The sequence below is a fragment of the Aythya marila genome (genome assembly GCF_965140915.1).
Source record: "Aythya marila genome assembly, chromosome: 4".
NCBI lineage: Eukaryota > Metazoa > Chordata > Aves > Anseriformes > Anatidae > Aythya > Aythya marila.
The window spans coordinates 75,662,151-75,682,998 of record NC_139045.1 but is presented as its reverse complement, the minus strand read 5'-3'; the positions used below and the strand labels follow the sequence as shown (position 1 = coordinate 75,682,998).

Genomic DNA, 20,848 nt, shown 5'->3' with positions numbered 1-20,848 from the left:
AAAGCGGAGCTGTCAGATCAGCCTGTCTGGAGCCCGTGGGTTTTTCCTCCTTCAGGCAGCTTTAGCTGCAGCACCCAGCAGTGGAGCTGCCACAGGGCAGGGAAAGGACAGAAATGAGACCCCAGCAAGCTGGGGGGCTGCTATTTCCTCACATCCCACGTACAGGACACTCACCAGTCTGAATCTTCAACCTCCCTGGCATGGTTTTGTGTTTTTTTTTTTCTGGTGTTCCCCAAGGAATCCGGCACAGACTGAGCATCCATGGGTTTTGAGCAGGGGACCCACTCCCCCGGAGCAGGCTGTGGGGTCCCAGCATGTCAGGGCTGTGCCGGAGCTGCTTCTTCTGGTGTCTGCAGCCTGTGGATGCCAAAAGGAGAGCCACCCCTCTCCCACTGTAAAGATGAGAAAAGCAGGACAGAGACAGCCAAAAGGAGCAATCCAAGGGCACGCAGCACGCTCCCTGCACCTACCCAGTGACCCAGAGCAAAGGTCCTGGTGGCACAGGGACAGATGAGGTCTGGCCACGGAGGAGCACTGGGTGCTTGGTGCGACATCTCCATGTGCTGCAGCATCCCTCCTGCCCCCCAAAATGTATCTGGGGCTGTAGCACAGCGCTCTGCCAGCCAGGATGGTCCAAGGAGCCCTCTGCCCACCGCCTTCTGCTGAGCCCTGCGGTGCTGGGCCACCTTTGGGTGCTCCGGGGCATCTCCAGCTCCCCTGCTGGGGCTGAGTCCCCTCTACACAGACCCGAGACTGGAGCAGCACAAATCCAGTCCGGCCAGGCCAAGAGGAAAGAAAATAAAATCAAAGTGTTTGACCCAGGCACTTTTCATGGAGCATCCCTGTGGCAGCAGACATGGGGCTGTTTTGGGGTGCTTTTTATCCCTGTGTGCACGTGTAAATGCTCTCAGCAGAGGTTTAGGTAAAAAGGAGCACCGGGGAGGGCTTCTCCTCCACGCTGCACCGAATTCACACGCAGGACTCCCTGCCACAGGACACGACGGAGGCCAGACGGGATAAACGGATTAAAAAAGGGTTTTCGAGGAATTTGCGGAACACAATCGCAGCAGCCCCCAGGCAGCCCCGGCTCCTTTTACACAGCTGCTGCTTTCCAGCAGGGAGTCCCCCAAATCTTCTCCTCCTCCACCGTCCTCCCGAGCCCTTCCATCACCCTCCCCATCGCCCCTATGGGGGCAGCACCCCCGGATAGCCCCGGCTCGGGGTGCTCGGGGTGCTCGAGATGCCCCGGCTGAGGCTGCTCCTCTGGGTAGCTCCCCGCTGAGATTTCCCAGTTCGACAGTTTTTAATTAGTGCGCGTCACGTTGATTTTGTATCCCTTTAATTTCCTCCTCAGCGTGCCGCGCGGCACCAAGGCAAACGTCTCGCAGAAACCCAAGCCCCCCTGCACGTTTGGTGCCAGGGCCGGGAGGCATTTGGGGAATCCAATACCCCAACGCGGTTAGGGCCAGAAAAAAGAAAAAAAAAAAAAAAAAAAAAAAAAAGCTAATATAATCACGGAATTGCAAAGGATGATAAATACCATGAAAGAAAATATGCAATGGGAGCGGGAAGAAAAGGTTTCCCATAGAAGCCTAATGCAATCCCCCTCCGCCTTGATGAAGTGCCTATTATCTCTGCTCTGCCCTCCAAATCTTAATTCCTGCTCAGGATTACTTTCCCCATCTGCAGCCGGAGATGCAATCAATGAGAGCAGAAGACGCATTCCTGGAAGGCGGCTACTTATTCAGCGCGAGGCTTGGGTTTAATCATGGTTGTTTATGGTGGAGGCCAATTAAAACAGCCACTGAATTAGGCAAAAATTGGCCTGAGCCCCCGGCATGCCAACGCGACGCAGGGTATGGGAGCCGGCGCTCCTTCGGGGGTGGATTTCCCAGGACAGACCCTAAAACCAGGCCAGTCTCAAACCTTTGCTGGCTGCATAAAGGGGTGTTGAATTCCGTCTTTTACAGGATTTGGGATTTTTTTTTTTTTTTTCTGGATGCAGCCAGAGAGAGCAAGGCAAAGTGGTGTGCACAGAGCCAGAGCGAGCACAGGCACTTAGGCAAACAGTTAAATGCTGTATTGTTTAATGGCAGTTACAATAGGATAAATGTACAGTCGGAATCAACATGCTAATTTCTAACGCGATTGAACCTGTAAACCATGCAGTCCATTTTTATTTTTTATTTTTTAACCAGTCCGTCTTTTTCTCGTTGTTGTTGTTTTTTTTTTAATCAGTAGCTCCGCTAATGAGTTGTAAGGAAAAACGAAAAAAAAAAAAAAAAAAGTTCCCTTTAAAGTTAAACCTAATTTACTAATTTTTCCCCTTATTGTGCAACGACTTGTGCAAAAAAAGCTGTTTTCACCACATCGTTAGTTTACAAACTCACACAATTCCCCCCCACCCCACCTCCGAGATGAGAAAAGGCAACGCAAGCAGCCAGCGGGCACCGAGGGGTTGGGGTGGGAGGATGGAGATTCAGGAGGGGGCTCCTCCCGAAATGATGGTGGGATTCCCAAGGGAGGGAGGCACACGCAGGACCCTACAGAAATTGGGGTGCTGCCCCCCGACCCGGAGGAGCGGCCGCGGGGGCAGGAGGGGGATGGCAAGGCAAAAAGAGCAGCAGCAGCAACCTGGGAGGTGATGGGAACCGACCTGCCCCCAGGACTCATCCCCAGCACCCCTCAGCTGGTGTTTTTGGGGCGAATCCTGCCCCAAATCTCTTCCCTCGAACGCACAACTCGCCCAGCTCGCCGCACAGACACAGACGGGTCCATCCTGAACTTGTTTGCGCCGAGATTTATTTTCAGGTCGCATGCCCTTCAGCCTCCCCATGGAGAAGTTGCATTTGGGTGCATTTGGGGGGGTGTACAGGGCTTCTGCCCCCCCCGAGGCTGTAGGAAATGGGGCGCAGACACCCTGAACATGCAGCAGGGTGGGCGCTGGGTGCTGCAAACCAGGCGATGCTCCGAAAAGCACCAAACCAGACCTAAAGGGAAAACCACACCGAGGTGCGAGAGAGAGGTAGGAAACCAGGGACAAGGATTCCTCTGCTCGGGGTGGGGATGAGATGAAAGAGCTGATGCCAATGGGGGCACCAAAAAAGGGGACACAGGTGGGAAAAAGGGCCCAAAGCTCCCACACGGCCAGGCTGCTCCTGTCTCCATCCCAGGGGCACGAAGCAGCCACCCCAAAACGCCGCAGCCCCCCCCCAGGGGCAGCTGCTCCCCATTGAGCCCAGGCTCGCGGCCGGATTTAGAACAAAGTGCAAAAACTGCCAAGAGCTTCGGACCCCGACCCCAGCCCTAGGAAAAGAAAACAGAAATTGTCCCTTTCTCCCTCGCCCACCCCAAGGCCATCCCCTTCATTCAGTGCTCCAGCTTCGTGCCTTGGAGAAGGCAAAAAAAAAAACCCTTCCTGCGACGCACAGGCTGCACGCACAAGGCAAGCTTTTGATATTTTTTTTCAATGATTTTTCTTTTTTTTTAACGATTTTCTTTTTTTTTTTTTTTCCCACTGGTGCCGAAATCCGTTTGCCAGACTGGGCTGGAGAGGGAGGCTAACCCGGTCTTTTCTACAGCCACTGCTTAAAAAAAAAAAAAAAAGAAAAACCCTAAGGGATGAGCAAGGTATGTACACGGGGTGTTAATAGCAGCATTGGTGGCTCCGGGGGTTGCAAAGCCACGGTTGCAGCAGCGGGGTCTGCCCCTGCCTCCCCCCACGTTATAAATTTCTAGCAACAACCCTTCCCTCGTAAGCAATACCATCCGTATCGGAGGATACCAGTCATTAGCAGGAGATTTAGAGGGGATTTGAAACGTCTTCCAGGGCTCTTTAAGCAATCTGTTTAAAAGATTAATTTTTATTTCGAAGGGATGGAACTGCGTCTCTCGGAACAAAAAGTTAATTAGGACCAGAGCCCCGAATTTCCATTTTTCATCTCCGTTATGTGACTTGTGGTTAGGTGCTTGACCTCCCGAAATCAGAAACTCCCTGCATCTCTCCGTGGCCGGGCTGGGCTTTCCCAGAAGCGAGTCCCAGCCCCAAATCGAGGTCTCGCTCCGAGCCCCGGCGGCTCTGGGCTTTTGCGTGCAGGCCCCAGAGCTGCCTTGCACAACGCGATGCTGGAGCCACTCCTTGGGGAAAAAAAAAACCCTGGATTTTGGAGCCAGCAGCGGGAGCTTTTCCCGGCGCTGCTCCTGGCCGCGTCCCGCAGCGGCCACGCGGGGAAGGAAAACCATCAGCGCTGCAGCGGCACCGCCTCGCCCGGCGGCGAAGTCGGCGGCTGACAAATGCGATTAAAAATTGTGTTTGACAGCCTATCCTCCCCCTAATAAAAACTGGAAATGCCGGAGCGCCTTATTTGTCATGCTCGCTGATGCTCGCTCACGCTGTTGCCAGCATCTGTAGCAGCTTGTGATTGCGAAGAGTTTTTTAAAGTGCTTGTTACCGCTGAAGGGCCCTTGGCGCAAGTGCCCCGTGGATGGAAGCTCCCCCATTGCTCCTGCCACCGCCTCGTGTTTGGGTTTTTCTTGCTAGTTCTGGCCTCTGGAGAGCTCTTTGTAAAAGGCAAGGCTGATGCTGGAACCACCTCGCACTCCTGTCCCTGCGCCTCTCACCACATCGGCACCACCGGGTGATGGGGAGGAGGGACAGAGCGCCCCAAGGTCCTGCAGCTTGTGGGATGTGGTCCAGCTGGAGGGCTGGGAGCTCTCCCTCTTCCCTTTCTCAGCTGTGAAGGATTTGGGATGCCAGGGCAGAGCTTGGGGCCACCCGGAGCTCCCACGCAGGGTGAAGCCCCCAAGGTGAAGCCTGATCCCTTTCTGGCCACACTGAGCTGCTCCCTTTTCCTCCAGCCTTCCCGCATGTGCTTCAAAGAGGCGTTAAGACCAAAATCCCCTCTGATCCCCCCTCCAGAAAGAAAGGAGTCGTGAAATTAAGGTCCAGCATTTGCTCTTCCCTCCCATTCACAAAAATAATCCACCGGTCCTGGCGGGTGGAGATGGCTGTGACGGGACAACAGCCCCAGGAGTTCATCAACGTGCCTGTTTGCTCTCAGGGTTAAGTAACGCGTACCCTTATCGAAAAGAAAACAGAAGAAGTGTTGCTGAGGAACCAGGAGGGAAGATAAAGCCCCACGCCCTTCGTGCATCCAGAGCTGGAGTGGCAGCCACCAAGCAAACCGTGCTCGTGGGCAGGAAGCAAAAAGACGAAACGCCTCGAGAAAGTGCAGCTGCCACCCTGCAAACCCCGACCTGGGAGCTCTGCATCCCTCGGTGAGGGCTACAAAACCTTTCCCCAGCTTCCAGGAGAGGTTGGAGAGCTGCAGACCCAACGCATGCAAACATTACAAAGCCTGCACTGCTGGAGCAGCCCCGCCGGGGCCATCTCGTGCCCAGCGCTGTTTAATTCCCTGCAGCATTGTGGATCTGTAGGGGGAGAAACTGCCTGGCTGAGCTTTCACCTGCACTAATTGGAGTCCAAATGGTAATGAAAAGATAAGGGCAGAATTCCCCTCTCTGTAACCTGAACCCCGGGCTTAGCGCCCTGCTGATGGCAGCACCGGGGTCCTCTGAGGCTGCCCTGATGTACGGGCACCTCCGGAGCGAAGAGGAGAGTTTTGCCCCCAGGCACTTCAGAGCCGGGGTGCTGGGCGCTGTGATGCTGCTCTGGGGTCACCTCCCACTGCCAGAGCTTTGGGGACACCCAGGAGGCTCCCGTTTGTCACCCTGGGGAGCTTTTGAGGCTGATCCGAGCCAGAGAGTGCATGGGAAGTGGAGGGACATGGCACCAGGGCAGCAGGAGAGGGGAGATGGGGAACCAGCATGGATAAAAGGTGCAGGGAGAGGAAGAGCTAAGCTCCAAGATCACCCCACACACCGGGGAGCCCAATCTGCCTGCAACCCCAGCGGGTTTCCCTCCTGGCACCGTGCTGGACACAGCAGCAGCACCCTGGTGCCATCCCAGCCCCGCAGGGCACCCCGCAGGCTCCCCCTCTTCCCATCTATCCAACCTGAAGCCCTTTTACATTCAGTGCGGGTCCAAAAGGCAGCGGCAGGTCCTAGAGGCAGAGCTCAGGGTGCATCTGCTCCCTTACAGCCCCACGGGAACGGGATACGGCTCCCTGCAAGCCACCTGAAACCGGGGTGGGCATCAGCCCCTACAGGAGGAGGAGGCGAGAGGCTGGGGGATCACTTTGCCTCTCTTCCTCCATAAACCCAATCCTCACGTTGGCAAGCGAGCGAGTGACCCTCTTTCTAACGCGTGCTCCTTTCACCGGAGCCCACGAGAAGAACCTGAAACCGCGACTCCTCCCTATATATATATTTTTTTTTGTTTTGTTTTCGCTTGTTCTGCAACTGAATAACTTAACAAAAGGAAGTCAAACCAATTCTTTGAATTTGGCTTACAAAAACAAAAAAACGAAAAAAAAAAAAAAACATACTCTGGGTGTGAACTTCTCTTTCGGGCTTTACCGTCCCTTTACAACCCCCTGAAAATAGGAGCTTGTAACGGAGACTCCTGCCGGCACCCTCGCTGCCCCAGCACAGGCAGCGCTGCCTCTCTTCCCCGGGATTGCTTAGCGAGGAACGTTTTGTCAGGAGGGTAGGTCTCATGGATTCTATACAGGCGAATAAAAAAATACATTTATATTCTCTTTGAACAAGGATCCCAAGTCCAGGCGTGTGGAAGGCTGCGGTGCAGGGACCGGCGCGGCGCGGGTCCCGGAGTGCGGTGGCGGGCGGCCGCGGCCCTCAGGAGTGATGGCTGTTGATGAGGCTGCGGAGCTGCTTGGCCACGGTGTCGATCAGCTTCTGCTTGTCCCGCTCGTTCTTCCGAAACTGGGCGAAAACGTTGTTCTTCCTGCTCGTGTCTCGCATCCTGCGCAGAGCAGAAACAGTCGGGTTACGGCACGCGCGGCGTTGCGCCAAGCCCCGCGAGCGAAACGCCGGGGAGGTTCCCCTGCTTGGAGGTGACTGCACCCATGGGGTCTAGCCCCAGGTTTTGTGTAAAGATGGGCACAACGAGCCGGGGAAAGCTTTGCACGGTTTGTATTTTTGGTTTCAACCCTGCCGGTCCCAGCCCACGTCACCACAGGGTACCTGCCCCTAAAGCCAAGCGCTGTGACAACCCCGAGTCCCTAATGCCTCTCGTCCTCCCTTTCCGTCTCATTACGTGGCAAATGACAGTGCTGGAATATTAGGAGGGTCAGGAAATGAACTAAAATAGCATAAAATCCACATCGTTTGCAGTTCTGATCTGAAAAGGTGCATTGCATGCGGCCAAGAGATGCAGCTCTGGGGGCAGCCGTCAAGTTTTGAAACAAAGAGCTGTGAACTTTACGCACGACACAGCCTTAGAGGAAGGCACCCAGCACAAATTTACAAATCTTCTTGAGATTTGTGTGTTTTTTTTTTTAATTACATCCAATACCCAAAGTAGCACACTGGTCTCCACAAGGCCCCCAAGATTGAAGAGGCAGAGAACAGAGCAGCCGGCGGTGGGATGCGCCCAGGAGGCGAAGCCGGTGCAGCTCCATTTCTCTCCGGCATGCAAAGCTCGGGACTCATGCACGCTGGCATTCACAGATGCATGTTTTTTTGGGGGAAAACATCTCATTACGCAGTTCAAGCGGGAGCTTTGTGCAGGCAGGGCATGTGCTGGGAAGTGAAACCACCCTGCGAGGGTCAGCCGTTCACCCGAGCAGCAGCAGAGCCCGAAGGCAGCAGCAGGCTCCCGACATCCAAGCCGCTGGCTGAGCGCTGGCACTGCTCTTTGTAACACCACAATTTGTAAACGATTTTCTCGGTGAATCAGATCTGGCAAAGGCAGATGGCTTTGGACGAGTCGCATAAGGCTGTGTTTTCGGCTAGGGGCACCTAAGTGAAGCCTTAAGGTGATCGGGACACGGAGATGGCAGTCCCTGGAGAGCTGGCGGTTTATCAAAAAGGGGCTTGAGTCAGCTGAGCACAAAAAAAAAAAACCTTCAAACTCATGTAACCGATTAAAAAAAAAAATCTAAGATTTTTCATGCTTCAGTCTCCCTAAAAAGAGCCAAAGGGAAATCTGAAATGTTCCAAAAAACATCCAGCTTGGAACTGAAAATAAGGATAACAACCTTATCCCAGAGGCTAATTTGCTAACGTTATAAGTGCCCAAAGACACAGGATTACAGCCGAGCTGCTTGCCCAACAGTAACAAGATAGCTTGGAGCAATTTTCTTCAGCAAAATAAGTACTTTTTTTTTCTTTCTTTCTCTCTCTCTTTTTTTTTTTTAACCAAAGCAGGTCGCCAGCTGCTCCGCTGCAGGAACCAGGCAGCAGCCGTGCTGCCAGGAAGCAGGGTTTCGAATCAACCAGGTCAGAGGTGCTGCAGTACCAGGAATTTAGGAAACACCCAGCCTCACGCAGGACATCGATTCCCCCTGCAGCTCCTGCGGGGCTCAAAGCACCTTCCCGAGAGGGCTGAGAGCTCTGTTCCTATTTCACAGGTTACGCAGGGACATCAGACGTGCTGCAAGCAAACCTTGTACCTTGGGAAACCTCCACCCAGGGCCATCCATCACTGCCTGCCGCAGGGAGCTCGCAGCAAAAAGCACCGAGGTTCTGCCTCGGTAATACCCACAGGTAATGTGAGGGGAATTCACAGCAGAGCATCCTCTGCCTTACAGCCCTCATCCCGGGCAGCTTTTATCCTCGGAAGAAAGCTTTTATCCTGGGATAAAAGCTCGGGGGAGCTGCTCAGATGTAGATTTATTTCCACGAAATGCTTGGAACAAAGCGCCAGGGCTGTGCGCGAGGAACCTTTTGGGCGTGCTTCCTGCCGAGGGGGGTTTGGATGACTGGGATGGAGCTGCAGGGATAAAGCAACTGCATCGGGGTGCACAGCGCCGAAGCTGGAGCACGTAGGGCTGTTATCAGTGCACTGAGCCCATCCTGAACCCGCTGTGTCTGAGTGCCTGGCAGGGACAGGAGGTATCTCTGGGCATCGTGTGGATGTGGAGCACGAAGCTGGATTTCCTTAGCGAATTATCTTGCCTGCAGAACATCAAATCCTGGAAAAACTAAGGGGGTGTGCTTCCCAGTGGGTGCAGCGGGCATTCCCCTCCTACTCCCAAATATCCCATGTATGCACACAAGGAGGGATGGCTCCTCTCTATAACGGGAAGGGTGACAGAACTGCCAAGTGCCAACCCACCCTGCGCAGGAGCTGCGCTAGCCCTGCTGGCAGGGAGCAGGACTGAAATGAAGGGAGCAGGACTGAAGCGAAGGGTATTTGCTCAGGGCTCAGGGTGCTCACTACCTCCCTGCAGGCTCGGGGTGTTCACAGAGCAAGCCTGTGCCTGCCAGGGATGGTGCAGGTGAACCCTGGAGCTGTAGGTCCAAAGGGTGTTTCTCTGGGTGAGGGTGTCAGCACGCGAGGCTCCCACTCGTGTTACTGCAGAGGTTTAGGGTCACAGAAGCAGTCTGGATGGAGAAACACCCTTCCACCAGCCAGGCTTATCCCACACCACCCTGAATCGGCGTTGGGATTGGGGTGATGAATTTATTTCCCCTTTCTTTTCCAGCCCTGGGCCATAGGAAGCGCCTGGGCTTTCAGGAGCTGGAAGGCACGGCCCCAGATAGAGCTGTGCATCCCGACGCCAAGAGTATCAGGTTGGAAACAGAGAGGCAGTGTTTTCCAGCAGCTCCGTGGAGGATTGACACTTTTATTCCTTTAAGCGTGTGCCTGCAGAGCCCTAGGAGAAGCGAGCCCGGTTTTATAACGTGGTCCCTGTGTGTTGGCCCCAGAATTAGAAGTAAGAGGAAGGGAAAGAGAGAGCTCAATGCTGTCCCCACCCCTGTCAACAAACACCGCCTTAAATAGAGCCAAGCTTTGTTTAAATTAATCTATAAGAAAGAAAAAAAAAGCAGCGCAGTAAAAGCTCCTCTTTTAGTTCTAATTAGTGCATTTGAGCCGATAGAGTTACCGGAGGGAACCGTTTCAAAGGCAGCTTGCATTTAGATCATTTAGTGCTCCATTTAAACCAAACAATAAAGTCACTGCGAGGTGAGGGTAAAAGCCCAAGCAAGCAGCATACTTACACTCGTGATATCCTACGAGAGATGTGTGATTAGGAAAAGAGATAATCATGAGAACAAGTTAAAAAAAAAAAAAAAAAAAAGCATGAGCGGATCAGAATTTCACAGCGCCCTGGCGGCAAAGCTCAGCTACGTGCGGAGGGGGCCGGGGAGCTGCTCCCGACGTGGGGACAGGAGGGGATGTGCCTAAAGCTGGCAGCTGGCTCTGTGCAGAGACCTGGGGGCGATGGTCAGAGGCTCCCCAAAAGGTTTGGAGTCCGACCAGGGAGAGGGAAGAGCCTGGAGCAGCAGGCGGGCAGTGCCGGGGATGCTGCGCCGTGGGCATGCAGGTGCCAAGGTGGTGGCTGCAGCGGGGCTGGGGGTGGGAAGCAAAGGGGCTGCACCTGGTCACCCTTAAAATGAGTTTTTTTTTTCTAGGAAAAGGCTGGCAAGCCGAGCTGGGGCTTGTGGCCTTTTAATGACACCGCTGAGAGCACGATCCAGTGCTACCTGGGGTGATGGCAAGGGAATGGGGGATGAGAGAGGAGCCAGGGGTACGGCCCTGCCTTCCTGCTCTGTGCTCACACCTTGCTGCTGCAGCCCCAGCTGGCTGCCTGTATCCAGCCCTCTGGTTAGGTTATTCTGCCTGCTTCATGCCCAAACTTTCTTTTTTTATAAAATTTATTTTATTTTATTGCTAGCTCTGAATATACTGCACGCTTTTCCATCACGGATGTGGGGTTGCAAACGTTGCAAATAATACAACACCTTGCACAGCACATATAAACGCATATAAAAAATAACGCTGTAATGTCTAAAAGTGCTTTACACACACCAATTATTTCATTTTTGTCCCTGTGGACGAGACTGGTATCACTTGGATGCCGTGAGTTGCTGTGAAAGTGGCTGCTCTCATCTGTGGGAGAGGAGATGGGGCAGTTACGTGGACTGCAGACAGATGCAGCTACAAAGCTTCGAAGCCACCAAGTTCAGCCTTCTAAAGGTTTAAATCCAACTCTGAACTGGTGATCTTCTCCAATACATGCAACAGAGAAAGAGAGGTAGTCCAAAAACCAGCTCGAATTCAGCCCAAGGATCTGATTTCATGTTAAACCTGGACAAATCTAGCTGCAAGCATGTGAGACCTACCGATGGAGTGGCCATGGCAAAAGCTGCTTGGATTATTAATCATTCCTTGTGGCAGGTTGCTTTTCTATCGGATAAGCAGTAAGATTTTCTATCAGGCCTTTTCTATCTGAGAAGTTCTCTGGCTTTCTACCAGAGAAAGTGACACTTGGCCACCTCCTTCCACGGGCAGGACAAGTGACCTGGTGGCTCCTGTCTCTGCTGTTACGTGCTGGAGGGTTACAAGGGAAGTGAATCCCACTCTTGGGGATTGAAGCCAGCCTCTGATTCCCTGCCTGAGTGCACTGTTTGGGCTGAGAACTTCCAAACCTGGAGTTTTTGACCCCAGGTGCTCCAGGGCATGCATTCGGTGAGTGCCTGCCATCGCTCACGGGCTCGTAGCACCGCCACCACCCTCCCCGCTGTGCTCTGGGACGGATCCCACACCTCTGCAGAAATCCCGTGCAGCTGATCCCACAGGATCTGCTGGTCCTCAGCACAGCCCCAGGGCTTGGGCTGATGCCCTGCAAAGGCTTTGCTTGCACACACATTCCTGAAGCTCAGATTTACCCTTGGCAGGGGTCCTGTCCTCCCTAAGAGCAAGCCTTGGAGCGCACGGCCACCTGGAGACACTGTCTCTGTCCCACAGCTGGGCTTTTAGCACGTGTTTTTTTCCACAGAACCACAAAATAAAGCAAAATAGGGCTGGAAACATCCCGGGATGCCCGGGCCCACACTCACTTTTCCAGCAGGACGAGGGCTGTGGTGGGGTTCACCCGGAGGTACTTGCACGTGGGTTGCCCGTAGTCAGCCAGGTACGTCGACCAGTCCCACTGGATGAACAGATCCAGGAGCTGCAGCAGAGGCAGGGAAAGAAAAACAAATGGATTTTAAAGAGCTGGCGAGAGAGCAGGTGGTTTATCGGGAGCCTGGCGAAGAGCCTGGGCAGGTGGCGTTAACCAAAAAAGCCGTGTTCAGCAGCAATTACCTCCTAGCCATAAAGCCTGCTGCACTATCGCTGTTTTGGGGAAGAAACGGAGGCACAAAGGATGTGAATGAGGACTGAGACACCCCCAGGAGGTCGGTGGCAGAGCCAGAAAAAGAGCCCGAGCACCCTGATGTGCTTGAGAAGGAGGGTACCTCTGTGCTTGAAGTCACCACATTTTTTTTTTGTCCCCAGATAACCAGCAGCTGCACTCAGACGGTGCCACGAGGATTTCTCACCCCACCCGCTCCCTTTCCTAGCATCTTCCAAGTGCTCTGTACACGTCCCCAGTGACTGCAGCTCCCCAAGGACACATCGAGGAGCTCGGTGGTTTATCTGAGGTGAACTCAGCCACCGAAGGAGACCCAGGTGGTTTCCAGACATTCATTAGAGGAACCGCTGCCGTCCCGGACTGCCGCGGGGCAGGCAGGAGGTAGAGGCAAGTCCTGTGGTAACCCTGCTCCAGCCCTCAAAATCCACACCTGAAGCTGTCCGTCTCCACAAAGCAAACCTGAACGCAGCGGGCACGGACACCCACAGCCCTCCCCGAGCTGGTTTGGGTGGGGAATGAGCCAAAAGTCCCCTGGGTGTCCCCCTGCCCTAATCCCGCACCGGGATGCTCCACACCACACTCTCCTCCTCGCTGCCTCCCTTATCGGCACTTCCAAGGGCAGCAAAAGCCCAGGGCGAGCTCCCAAATCTATCCGAGAGGACTCAGGACTTGCCTCCCCACCCTGCCACCGTTTTTCCCCCACGGGGGCACAGCGGAGGACGCCTTAGCCATGCGGATGGGCACCGCGCACGTCCCAGCCGTACAAAACATGTTCATTAGGACCTGCTGTGTTTCCTCCCCATCCTCAAACCTTCCGCCCCGGAGAGCTGCTGTGACTGCTCTATTGCAGGACAGGCTGCCAAAAACGGGGACATCTTCATCTCCCGTGGCTGGGCGTCCTGGTGCCCACCCCGAGGAGAAGGGCCCCGCTATTCCGTCCCCAGGCGAGGCGAGGGCCATAGAGGGCTCATTGTGCCCCCGTCTCCATGGTGTTCCTGGAGGCTCCCGCACTGTTTAACAACACAGCCCGCCCTGCAAAGACGGGGATTTGGCTCCTCGAAGACCTCGAGGTCCCAAACAAAAATGGGCAACAAGATTCTTTTTGACTATGTAGGTCAGAGCAAAGAAAACAAGCTGTCGGGAACAATCCCCCGCGCTGGCGGGGGGGACGGATTAGCCGGGACCTCAAGAGGGCTTTTCCAGCCCCCGGTCCCGCGTGGCTTTGTGCGGCAGGTCAGATCTGGGGCCCTTTGTGCCAACTACAAACCGGGGCTGAACATCATCGGCGGGGAGTTTTTCTTCCAAAGGGCACCTTAAAGCCCCAGCCCGGGATAGGATTTCACGTGCGCCTTTCACACAGCGCAGCGGGGCCGAAGCTCTTCTGTCGGGTTTGTTTGCTGCTCCGGGAAGGGCTGTACGGGCTCAATGCCTTCCCCCAGCCCATCCGAGTCCTCTCGTTGGCAGTCTGGGGGCTGAACGTGCCCTTAGCAAGCCACGGGCAAGGAATCACAAGTTATTTCTGCAGAAAGTGCATGGCTGGACCGTCCAGGGACCAGGTAGCAGCTCATGGGGGTTAGAAATAAAGTCCCAGAAGAAAGGGACCAAAAAAAAAAAAAAAAAGAAAGAAAAAGAGAAAGATTAGAAGTGGGCTATGGGAAGATTTGAATAAAGCAGCCTGAGGAGCTGTTATGAACAGTACGGGGAGGCAGCAGGGGCACAGCAGAGGCTTGGGGAGCTCTACAGGAGCAGAGGATGGTTGAGGGAAGGGCTTGCACAAACCTCTCGTGCACGTCTCTGAAAGACAGAAATTCAGCACTGGGGTAGTGTACGGCAGAAGTGGAACGAACAGACATCTAGGACAGCTTGCTCCCCAGCTCAGGAGCCCGAGCTGAGGTTTGCTGATCCCACTGAGCCTGGTGACAAGTGGCCGGGATGGCGCACGGCCCAGGGACGAGCTGTGGTGGAGCAGGGCTGGGCTTCATCTCCGCTTCCAGGCCAGCTCCTGGGGCTGGGTTGAAGCAATTCAGCCACCACGGATGAGGCTGCAAATTCCAGCAGGTGCCCTCTTCTCCCCGTGCCACGCTTGGGTGCTGGAGCATATCACCAGCAGGGTCAAGCTGAGCCACGTCACCCACACCGCTGGGACCTGCCTGCGCTGGGGGCACGGCGCCTTTGCTCACCCTGCCATTGCCCTGAGGGGGTGATGGGGGAAGATGTTTTATCCTAATCTCATTTTTCACCCAGTTCAGCATCTCCAGGTGCACACACAGCTAAAAGAACGAAAAGAAAGCACAGAAACCCAGAAACCCAGTAAATAATCACCATCCTAAACCCAAACCCACCCAGGCTGCATCTTCCCTGTGTGTCCGGAGAGCCACACTCCCACAAGCTGGCTGCTGACACTGACGGATAGCCCGAGGGTGTTACAGCTGTTGGCCTGCATCAATTTTGCTGGCAAGACAGGACTGAGGATGCTCGGGGCCGAGCTCAGCACCCCTGGTGCTTGCAGGGCTCTGCCGCAAGGCGCGCGGCAGAAGCGGGCTGGGGCTGGGGGGGAGAGAGGTCCTGCAGGAGGAAGCCTGCACGGCTTGGGGAGAGCTGTCTCAAAACGATTTATCTGTCACATAAATGCGGTTTTATGGGTTTTACCGTTTCAACTTTTCACCTCTGCTGCTAAATCTGAACGACACCGAGAAAAAAAAAAAAAAAAAGAAAAAAGAAAAAGGAAAGGAAAAAGTGGCTGCACGGCGGCGCTGGGCAGCACTGGCCTTCCAGGGGAGATTCCAAATAAAATATGCAAATACCATTAATTCTTCAAACCAGAGTCTGCTTTTCGAGGCTATAAATCAAAGTTGACAGCACGTACGCTGGGGGAAAGGAAAAGAAGAGGGGAAGAAAGAAAAAGGAGCTTGTGCTGTGCTACGGGGAAGTGCCCTGAGAGCTGCGGACGTGCTCGGGGCCGGCTGCACCCACGCGGCAGCCCGGGGAGCACATTTTCCACAAGAGGTGTCCGTGTTCAAGAACGTATTTATAAAAGAGGAGAATGGCTCGAGTAGGGCTCCAAAAGAAAGGTAGTGGAAAAAAATCTGTTTTTATACACGCGCAGACACATACAGAAAACCACAAGCAACACAGCTGCGCCGGGAACGCCCTCCCAGCGCCCCGGCACACACACTTTGTGCCTCCGAAACCAAGAGGAAACCAAGCCCAGGTGCTCGCTCACGTCCCCATCGCCACCGAGCAGGGTGGCAAGGACACGGTGCACAAAAACCCAGCGCTAATGTCCCTGGGGACCCAAGGGAAAGAAGGACCTGAGCTGGGAAGGCGCTCCTGCCACAAACTGCCCGTGGCGGGGGCAGAAAAGCACCTTCTGCTCACCTCCCGCAGTTCCCCCTCAAAAAACGCTTCCTTTTCACTTCCCTTCTATATCACCAGATCAAACTCTTGAAAGAAATAGATTTTTTTTTTCAAAACAAAGGCATGTTTTTCATGTCACCTACAGGGAAAGGACGCGCTGGTGGCCAAGGGATTTGGGGCACGGCGGGGGCTCTGCACGCTTCTCCCCCGGGTGCAGAGCGGAGAGGGGCAGCGTGCTCTGTCTGACAGGAGACAGCAGCACTGAATCTGGATAAACTTCTTTCAGCCAAGCCAGAAATAATGTAATGTGAATCCAAACTGGTTCGAAGCACAGTTTGGAAGCTTTGCCAGCGCCCCTGGGATGAGGATAAAGCAAACACCGGCACGTCACGCTTGTGCCAGAGTCACCGTGGGCTCTGCACAGAGCTGGGAGGTGATGCCTGGTGGCTAGAGTGCATGGAGATGGCAGGAAGGGGAGATCCACGCCTTCCAAGGTGAAAAGCAAGGTGCTACAGACTTGTCCTATCTCCAGAGAGGTCGAGAGGATGCTGCAGGGTTGACTCGGGACATGGGACCCTTCTGGCCCCGAGGACCTGTCCCCACCTCTTCCCCTTCCACAAGCCCAAGACACAAAGGCCGGGTGTTATTCCAGGACAGGTGAAAATTCCTGAATTCCCTGGCCTCATGCAACACCTGGCTCTTTTTATTTCTTTTTCTTCTTATGAACTGATGGTGCAGCACCCCCCTGAGCATCCACAAACAGGGATTTGCAGCCAAACGCTTCGGACCTGCAGGGAACTTGCCACTTGAGATGCACCAAATGCTCCGGGCTCATGGAGAAAACTGCTGGAAGAGGAGAGCAACTGTCCCCTAAACAGCAAACACGGAGGGAAGAGCTTCCCAGGACAGCATCGCCTCGCCACGGGACACGATGCTACAGCCACTGCAGCACGAAGCAAAGCGTCAGAATTAGAAGTAAAGAGCACCCGTCCAAGAGCAGAGCTGCTCCAAGCCACGAGGGCAGCCTGCAGGTCAGCCAGGAATGGAAACCAAATTGGCAGGCAAACGTTTTGTTTTCTTCAATCCCCGCTGAAGGGACGCGGTTGTGAAAGAGAAATGCCTTTGGGCTCTGTGTGGGTCAGCTGTGCTATCGCAGCCTCCGCTCTCACGGCTGGGTCGTGCAAAATGTACCCCAGCCCCGTTGCTTGTCAGCATCCTGGCTCTGCAGGGCCAAATTCATGCACAAAATGTCCTTATCTATAAAAAAAAACACTGCCAGAGGTGAGCTGGCACAGGAGTTTCATGGCGAGGCAGTAACCAGGTGGTGAAAGGAAAACCAACCCCATCCCGAAAATGAACTCTTGTGTTATTTCAAGGTCTACAAACGCCAGCTTGATGCCCTTAATAGAGTAAAAATGCAGCATCCCAGAAACAAACATCCCTTCTCCTCTTATCCCCTGCAATATTTACTCTCAGTGACAAGAGAGAGCAGCAAGATGGTCTGAAAAGGACTCTCCTCTGCCATCAGAGCATCTCCACTACCTGACAAGGCACGAAGGCTGATAGGAAACATCTGATAAAGCACCAAATCTCCCTATAAGAAGCCCGGTTTGGGGAACTCTCACATGCCTGCTGCTCATACCCTTTTAATCCATTTCTCCCCAAGCATCCATCCACTTCTCTCCACCAGGAACTGCAGCTTTCTGTGATGCTCGGGGCTCACAGGGTGCTCTGCAGAGCTCCTCCTGCCAGGAAAAACCCGAAGCAAAAGAGCCATCAGCACGCGTGCACACACGCACTGGGGGATGAAAAGGGAAGGACGACTCGTGACCATTAGCTGGCCCATCTGGCAACCTGTTTGAACAACCTGAAAGGCAATTAGCCCAGATTTCTCCCAGCGAACCGAGCTAAAGGAATTGGAGTTAACCTGATGCGTCTTCGGGCAGGAGTCGGGGTCGAGGTGGTGCCAGCAACGGGTGCGTGAGATTTTCCTTGGCGTGGGTTTTTGCAGGGATTCAGATCAACGCCCAGGAAAGCAGCATGGAAGAAGTGGCTCTGCCACACACAAAACACAAATTTATGCCTCCTGGGTGCTGGGAACAGAGAAGAGCTGGCAGAGAGAGATTAAGAGAACATTTTGGGGTTCCCAGCTGGAGGCAAAAGTCCTGCCCCGAAACCTGCCACCAGCCCATGCCCACAACCAGCAGCTCTTGCTTTCTAGGGGGAGAAGGAGCGAATATTTCCAGAATCCAGCTGAACTCAGCCCTGCAAAGCTCTGTTAGCACGTCCCCTCCCGTCCCTTACAACCTCCAAGCCTGGTGCTCTTCCCCGGTACGTGGCTGTGGGCAGCGAGCGGAACAAACCGCCTTGACCTGCCACCTACAAAGCAGCCGAGTTTCAGTTTGCAAGAAATCACACCATTCACATAAAAACCTTCCCAGAACTTGTCTTTAGAAACCTCCTTTCGGTGGCTCGTCACCACAACCCCATCGATAGGGGCGACCACGAGAGGCTCGGCGCAAGGCAGCCCCCAGGTCCCACCCCGTCACCACCCCAAATCCCACCCGAACAAAGGGTCGAGGCCATTCCCTAGGGACCAGCAAACACCCAGGGGAGACTCCTGGGTGCAAAAGCAGGAGAAAATCCTGGATCCAGCCCGGTGCCACCCCCAGTTTGCCCACCCCTAAGTTTGTCCATCCCCACCACCGGCCGAGCAGCCCCTACCGGCACCAAGAGGGGAATTGTTACCGAGCATAAAAAGCCCACGGAGTTTCCAACATCGGCAGCCACACAGACAACTGCATTCAAAATAATTTATTTTGGGGAGGTTTCAATTACGCCTCGTGGGAAAGGAATACTGAAAGAGAAAGAAATACGCTAACCCGTGGGGAGACGGGGGTTTGGACAATAGCTTCGCGAAGAAGAAAAGGCACCAGGAATTGGAACATGATGTTTGCTCGTCAGCTTGGGAGAGACAGGGAGGGCAAAACCGTGGCCTAAATGAAAGCAGGAGGAGATTTCTCAGTGATTTCACTGGAAACTAAGATTTTCTCTAAGAATTGAGGGCACCTTGAGTGAGGGGTCCTTCCAGGTCCCCTCCAGATCCTTCCTCCTCAGCTCTCAGGCTAAAGGCAGGAAAACCAGTGCCATGCTCCTCGTCTCCCATCTTAACTGGGTTTATTTTGCAAGTCAAGGCAGCAATTTTATTTTTCCCTCTTCTGCTTTCTTATATCTGTAGAAGTGAAGCAGTTCTTGGAAAAAAAAAAAAAAATCAAGCACGAGAAGAATCCAGGAAGATTTATGGCAGCAGGGACAGTATGTAACAGGGAGGTTTGAGACTGACAAAGCCTTAATTTGGCCAGTCTGGATTATTTTTGGATCCGTATTATTGCCTGTTTATAGGTTTGCATTTCTTACATCGGATTTCCAGGGGAAGGTCTCCAGAAAGCTCGCCCCGTGCGTGCACAAAGGTCTTCTGGTTTTCCATCTGCAAATGTTCCCTGGCTATTAGGAGGAAAACCTCTGGCTTTCCACCGGCTTTGAAGGAATGGTGCGATTGCACTGTTTGACTTTTCTGCTTTTTTAGAAGATATTTCTTCCAAAAGCCTCGTTAAAAGCTTACAAACACACGGCAACGTTACCCCAAAGGTGCTGAGTTTCTGATACGAGCTCAGCTCTGCGCACACGGAAAAAAAAAAAAAAAAAAAAAAAAAAAAAAAAATTCTATTAAAAAAATCCCTTTAGGGCTTAAAATGGTTTTCTCAGCCCAACCCCAAACCACACGAAGGAGCCACAAAACGCCGTTGGACTTCAAGAGAACTGATGCAAAGCAGCAGAGGAGCGGAGGGTGGGGAGGCGGCGGATTAGGGCGTCACGGCACGGTGACAATCTCGAGGGCTCCTGGAAAGTCCCCGCCGGCTTCGTTTCTGCTTCCACCAGCTCCGACGATGCACGCTCGTGGCCTTAGTCACCAGCTGGAGCTTTGCCCGCAGGGAAAGCTGAATTCTAGGGAAATCCCGAGTTTCTCCAGCCGTGGCAAAGCACCGTGCGACGCCAGTTTTATAAAAAAAAACAAAGCGCCAGAAATGGTCGGTACAAAAACGCTGGCGTTTTCAGGACAAAATCAGTTGGTTTCAGCGATAAGTGCCTAGATGGGGGATTTTGATGAATGGCGAAGAAGAACACAAGGGAACTCGGCCACGCGGGATTCATTAGCCAATTTGCACTCAGGAAAATAATTATTTATGCTCATCAAATTTCTTCCTGCAGGTTCACAGCTTCGCATGGTGCTTTCCGCGCAGAGGAGATCAGAGGGGTTCTACCCTCCAGATCCTACAACCCGCGTAAGACAAAGAGACAATACTGGGCAGCGGCCAAAAGAAATGAAAGAGTCTGGGGAGCCCGCTCTCGAGGGACGCTATTGAATAGCACTTTGAGTTCCCATTTACCAGCCACAAAGAGGGATTCATTGCCGAAGCAGGGATGTCTCCTCCAGAAGCATCCCTCTGGTACCTCCTTGCTGGTTTCAGAGCCCTTCCATGGATGGAGCTCGGCTGAAAAGTCCCACATGGGTGCTTGGGGTCGGCGTCTGCGGCTACGGGGGCTGAATTTAGGGCACGGGGCTTGGAAAGTGCTCGGCTCGACTTCTCGAGGTTGTCACGGCACAGATAGCAGTTCTTAGAAGCGAGGAGGGCAAAAAGGCACTTCTGAAGCTGTTACTGAATGGGGAAGAGGAACTGGTTTTGGTATTGGTAAGAAAAAACCCATGCTCCGTGTCGAGAGATGAGAGCACGGAGCCCTCGTGTACAGCATCACCTTCCCTGCCTCTGCAGCCTGGGTGGGAAAGGAAGCGGATTGAGCCAAAGTGCAAGGAAATAATAGAAAGCGAACACGCACATTACCCAAGGTCGGAAAAGAAGGGGAAAAAAATAAAAAACGCATCTTTCGGAGGGGCCTTGCCTCGTGCCTCGCATTTTTCCTGCAGCCTGGAGGAGCCAAGGCGCTGGCGGAGCTGCTGCAGCACCTGCAGCTCCCAGCTGACAGCCCCGGCCCCTGGCTGCCTTTCCAGCCCGCTCCGGCACAGAGCGGGGCTGCGTCAGCAAAAAGGAGGTGAGGGTTGGAAAACGAGGATTTACGAGGAAACCCAGCTCGGGGAAGCTCAGCCTCGTGGATTTCTCGGATTTGCCCTGCCTGATCTGTGGTGCAAAAGGGGCTGCTCTGGATAAAAGTGTTAAGAAACAACGGGGCAAATGCTCTCTGATATCAGG

At 53.8% G+C, this 20,848-nt stretch overlaps 1 protein-coding gene across 4 annotated transcripts in view; it reads right to left on the bottom strand.

Moving 5' to 3' along the window:
• Positions 1–1,991: 1,991 nt before the first annotated feature.
• The window catches only part of EXOC6B (exocyst complex component 6B), a 271,111-nt gene continuing 252,254 nt past the window's right edge, over positions 1,992–20,848 (bottom strand). For all 4 annotated transcript variants that reach the window (XM_082759193.1, XM_082759194.1, XM_082759196.1 and 1 more), the window contains 2 exons: positions 11,929–12,041; positions 1,992–6,883 (listed from right to left, as the gene is read on the bottom strand). In XM_082759193.1, coding sequence (XP_082615319.1) covers positions 6,757–6,883; positions 11,929–12,041 — 240 coding nt within the window. In that variant the 3' untranslated portion in view covers positions 1,992–6,756. The remainder of the gene's footprint in view (positions 6,884–11,928; positions 12,042–20,848) is intronic.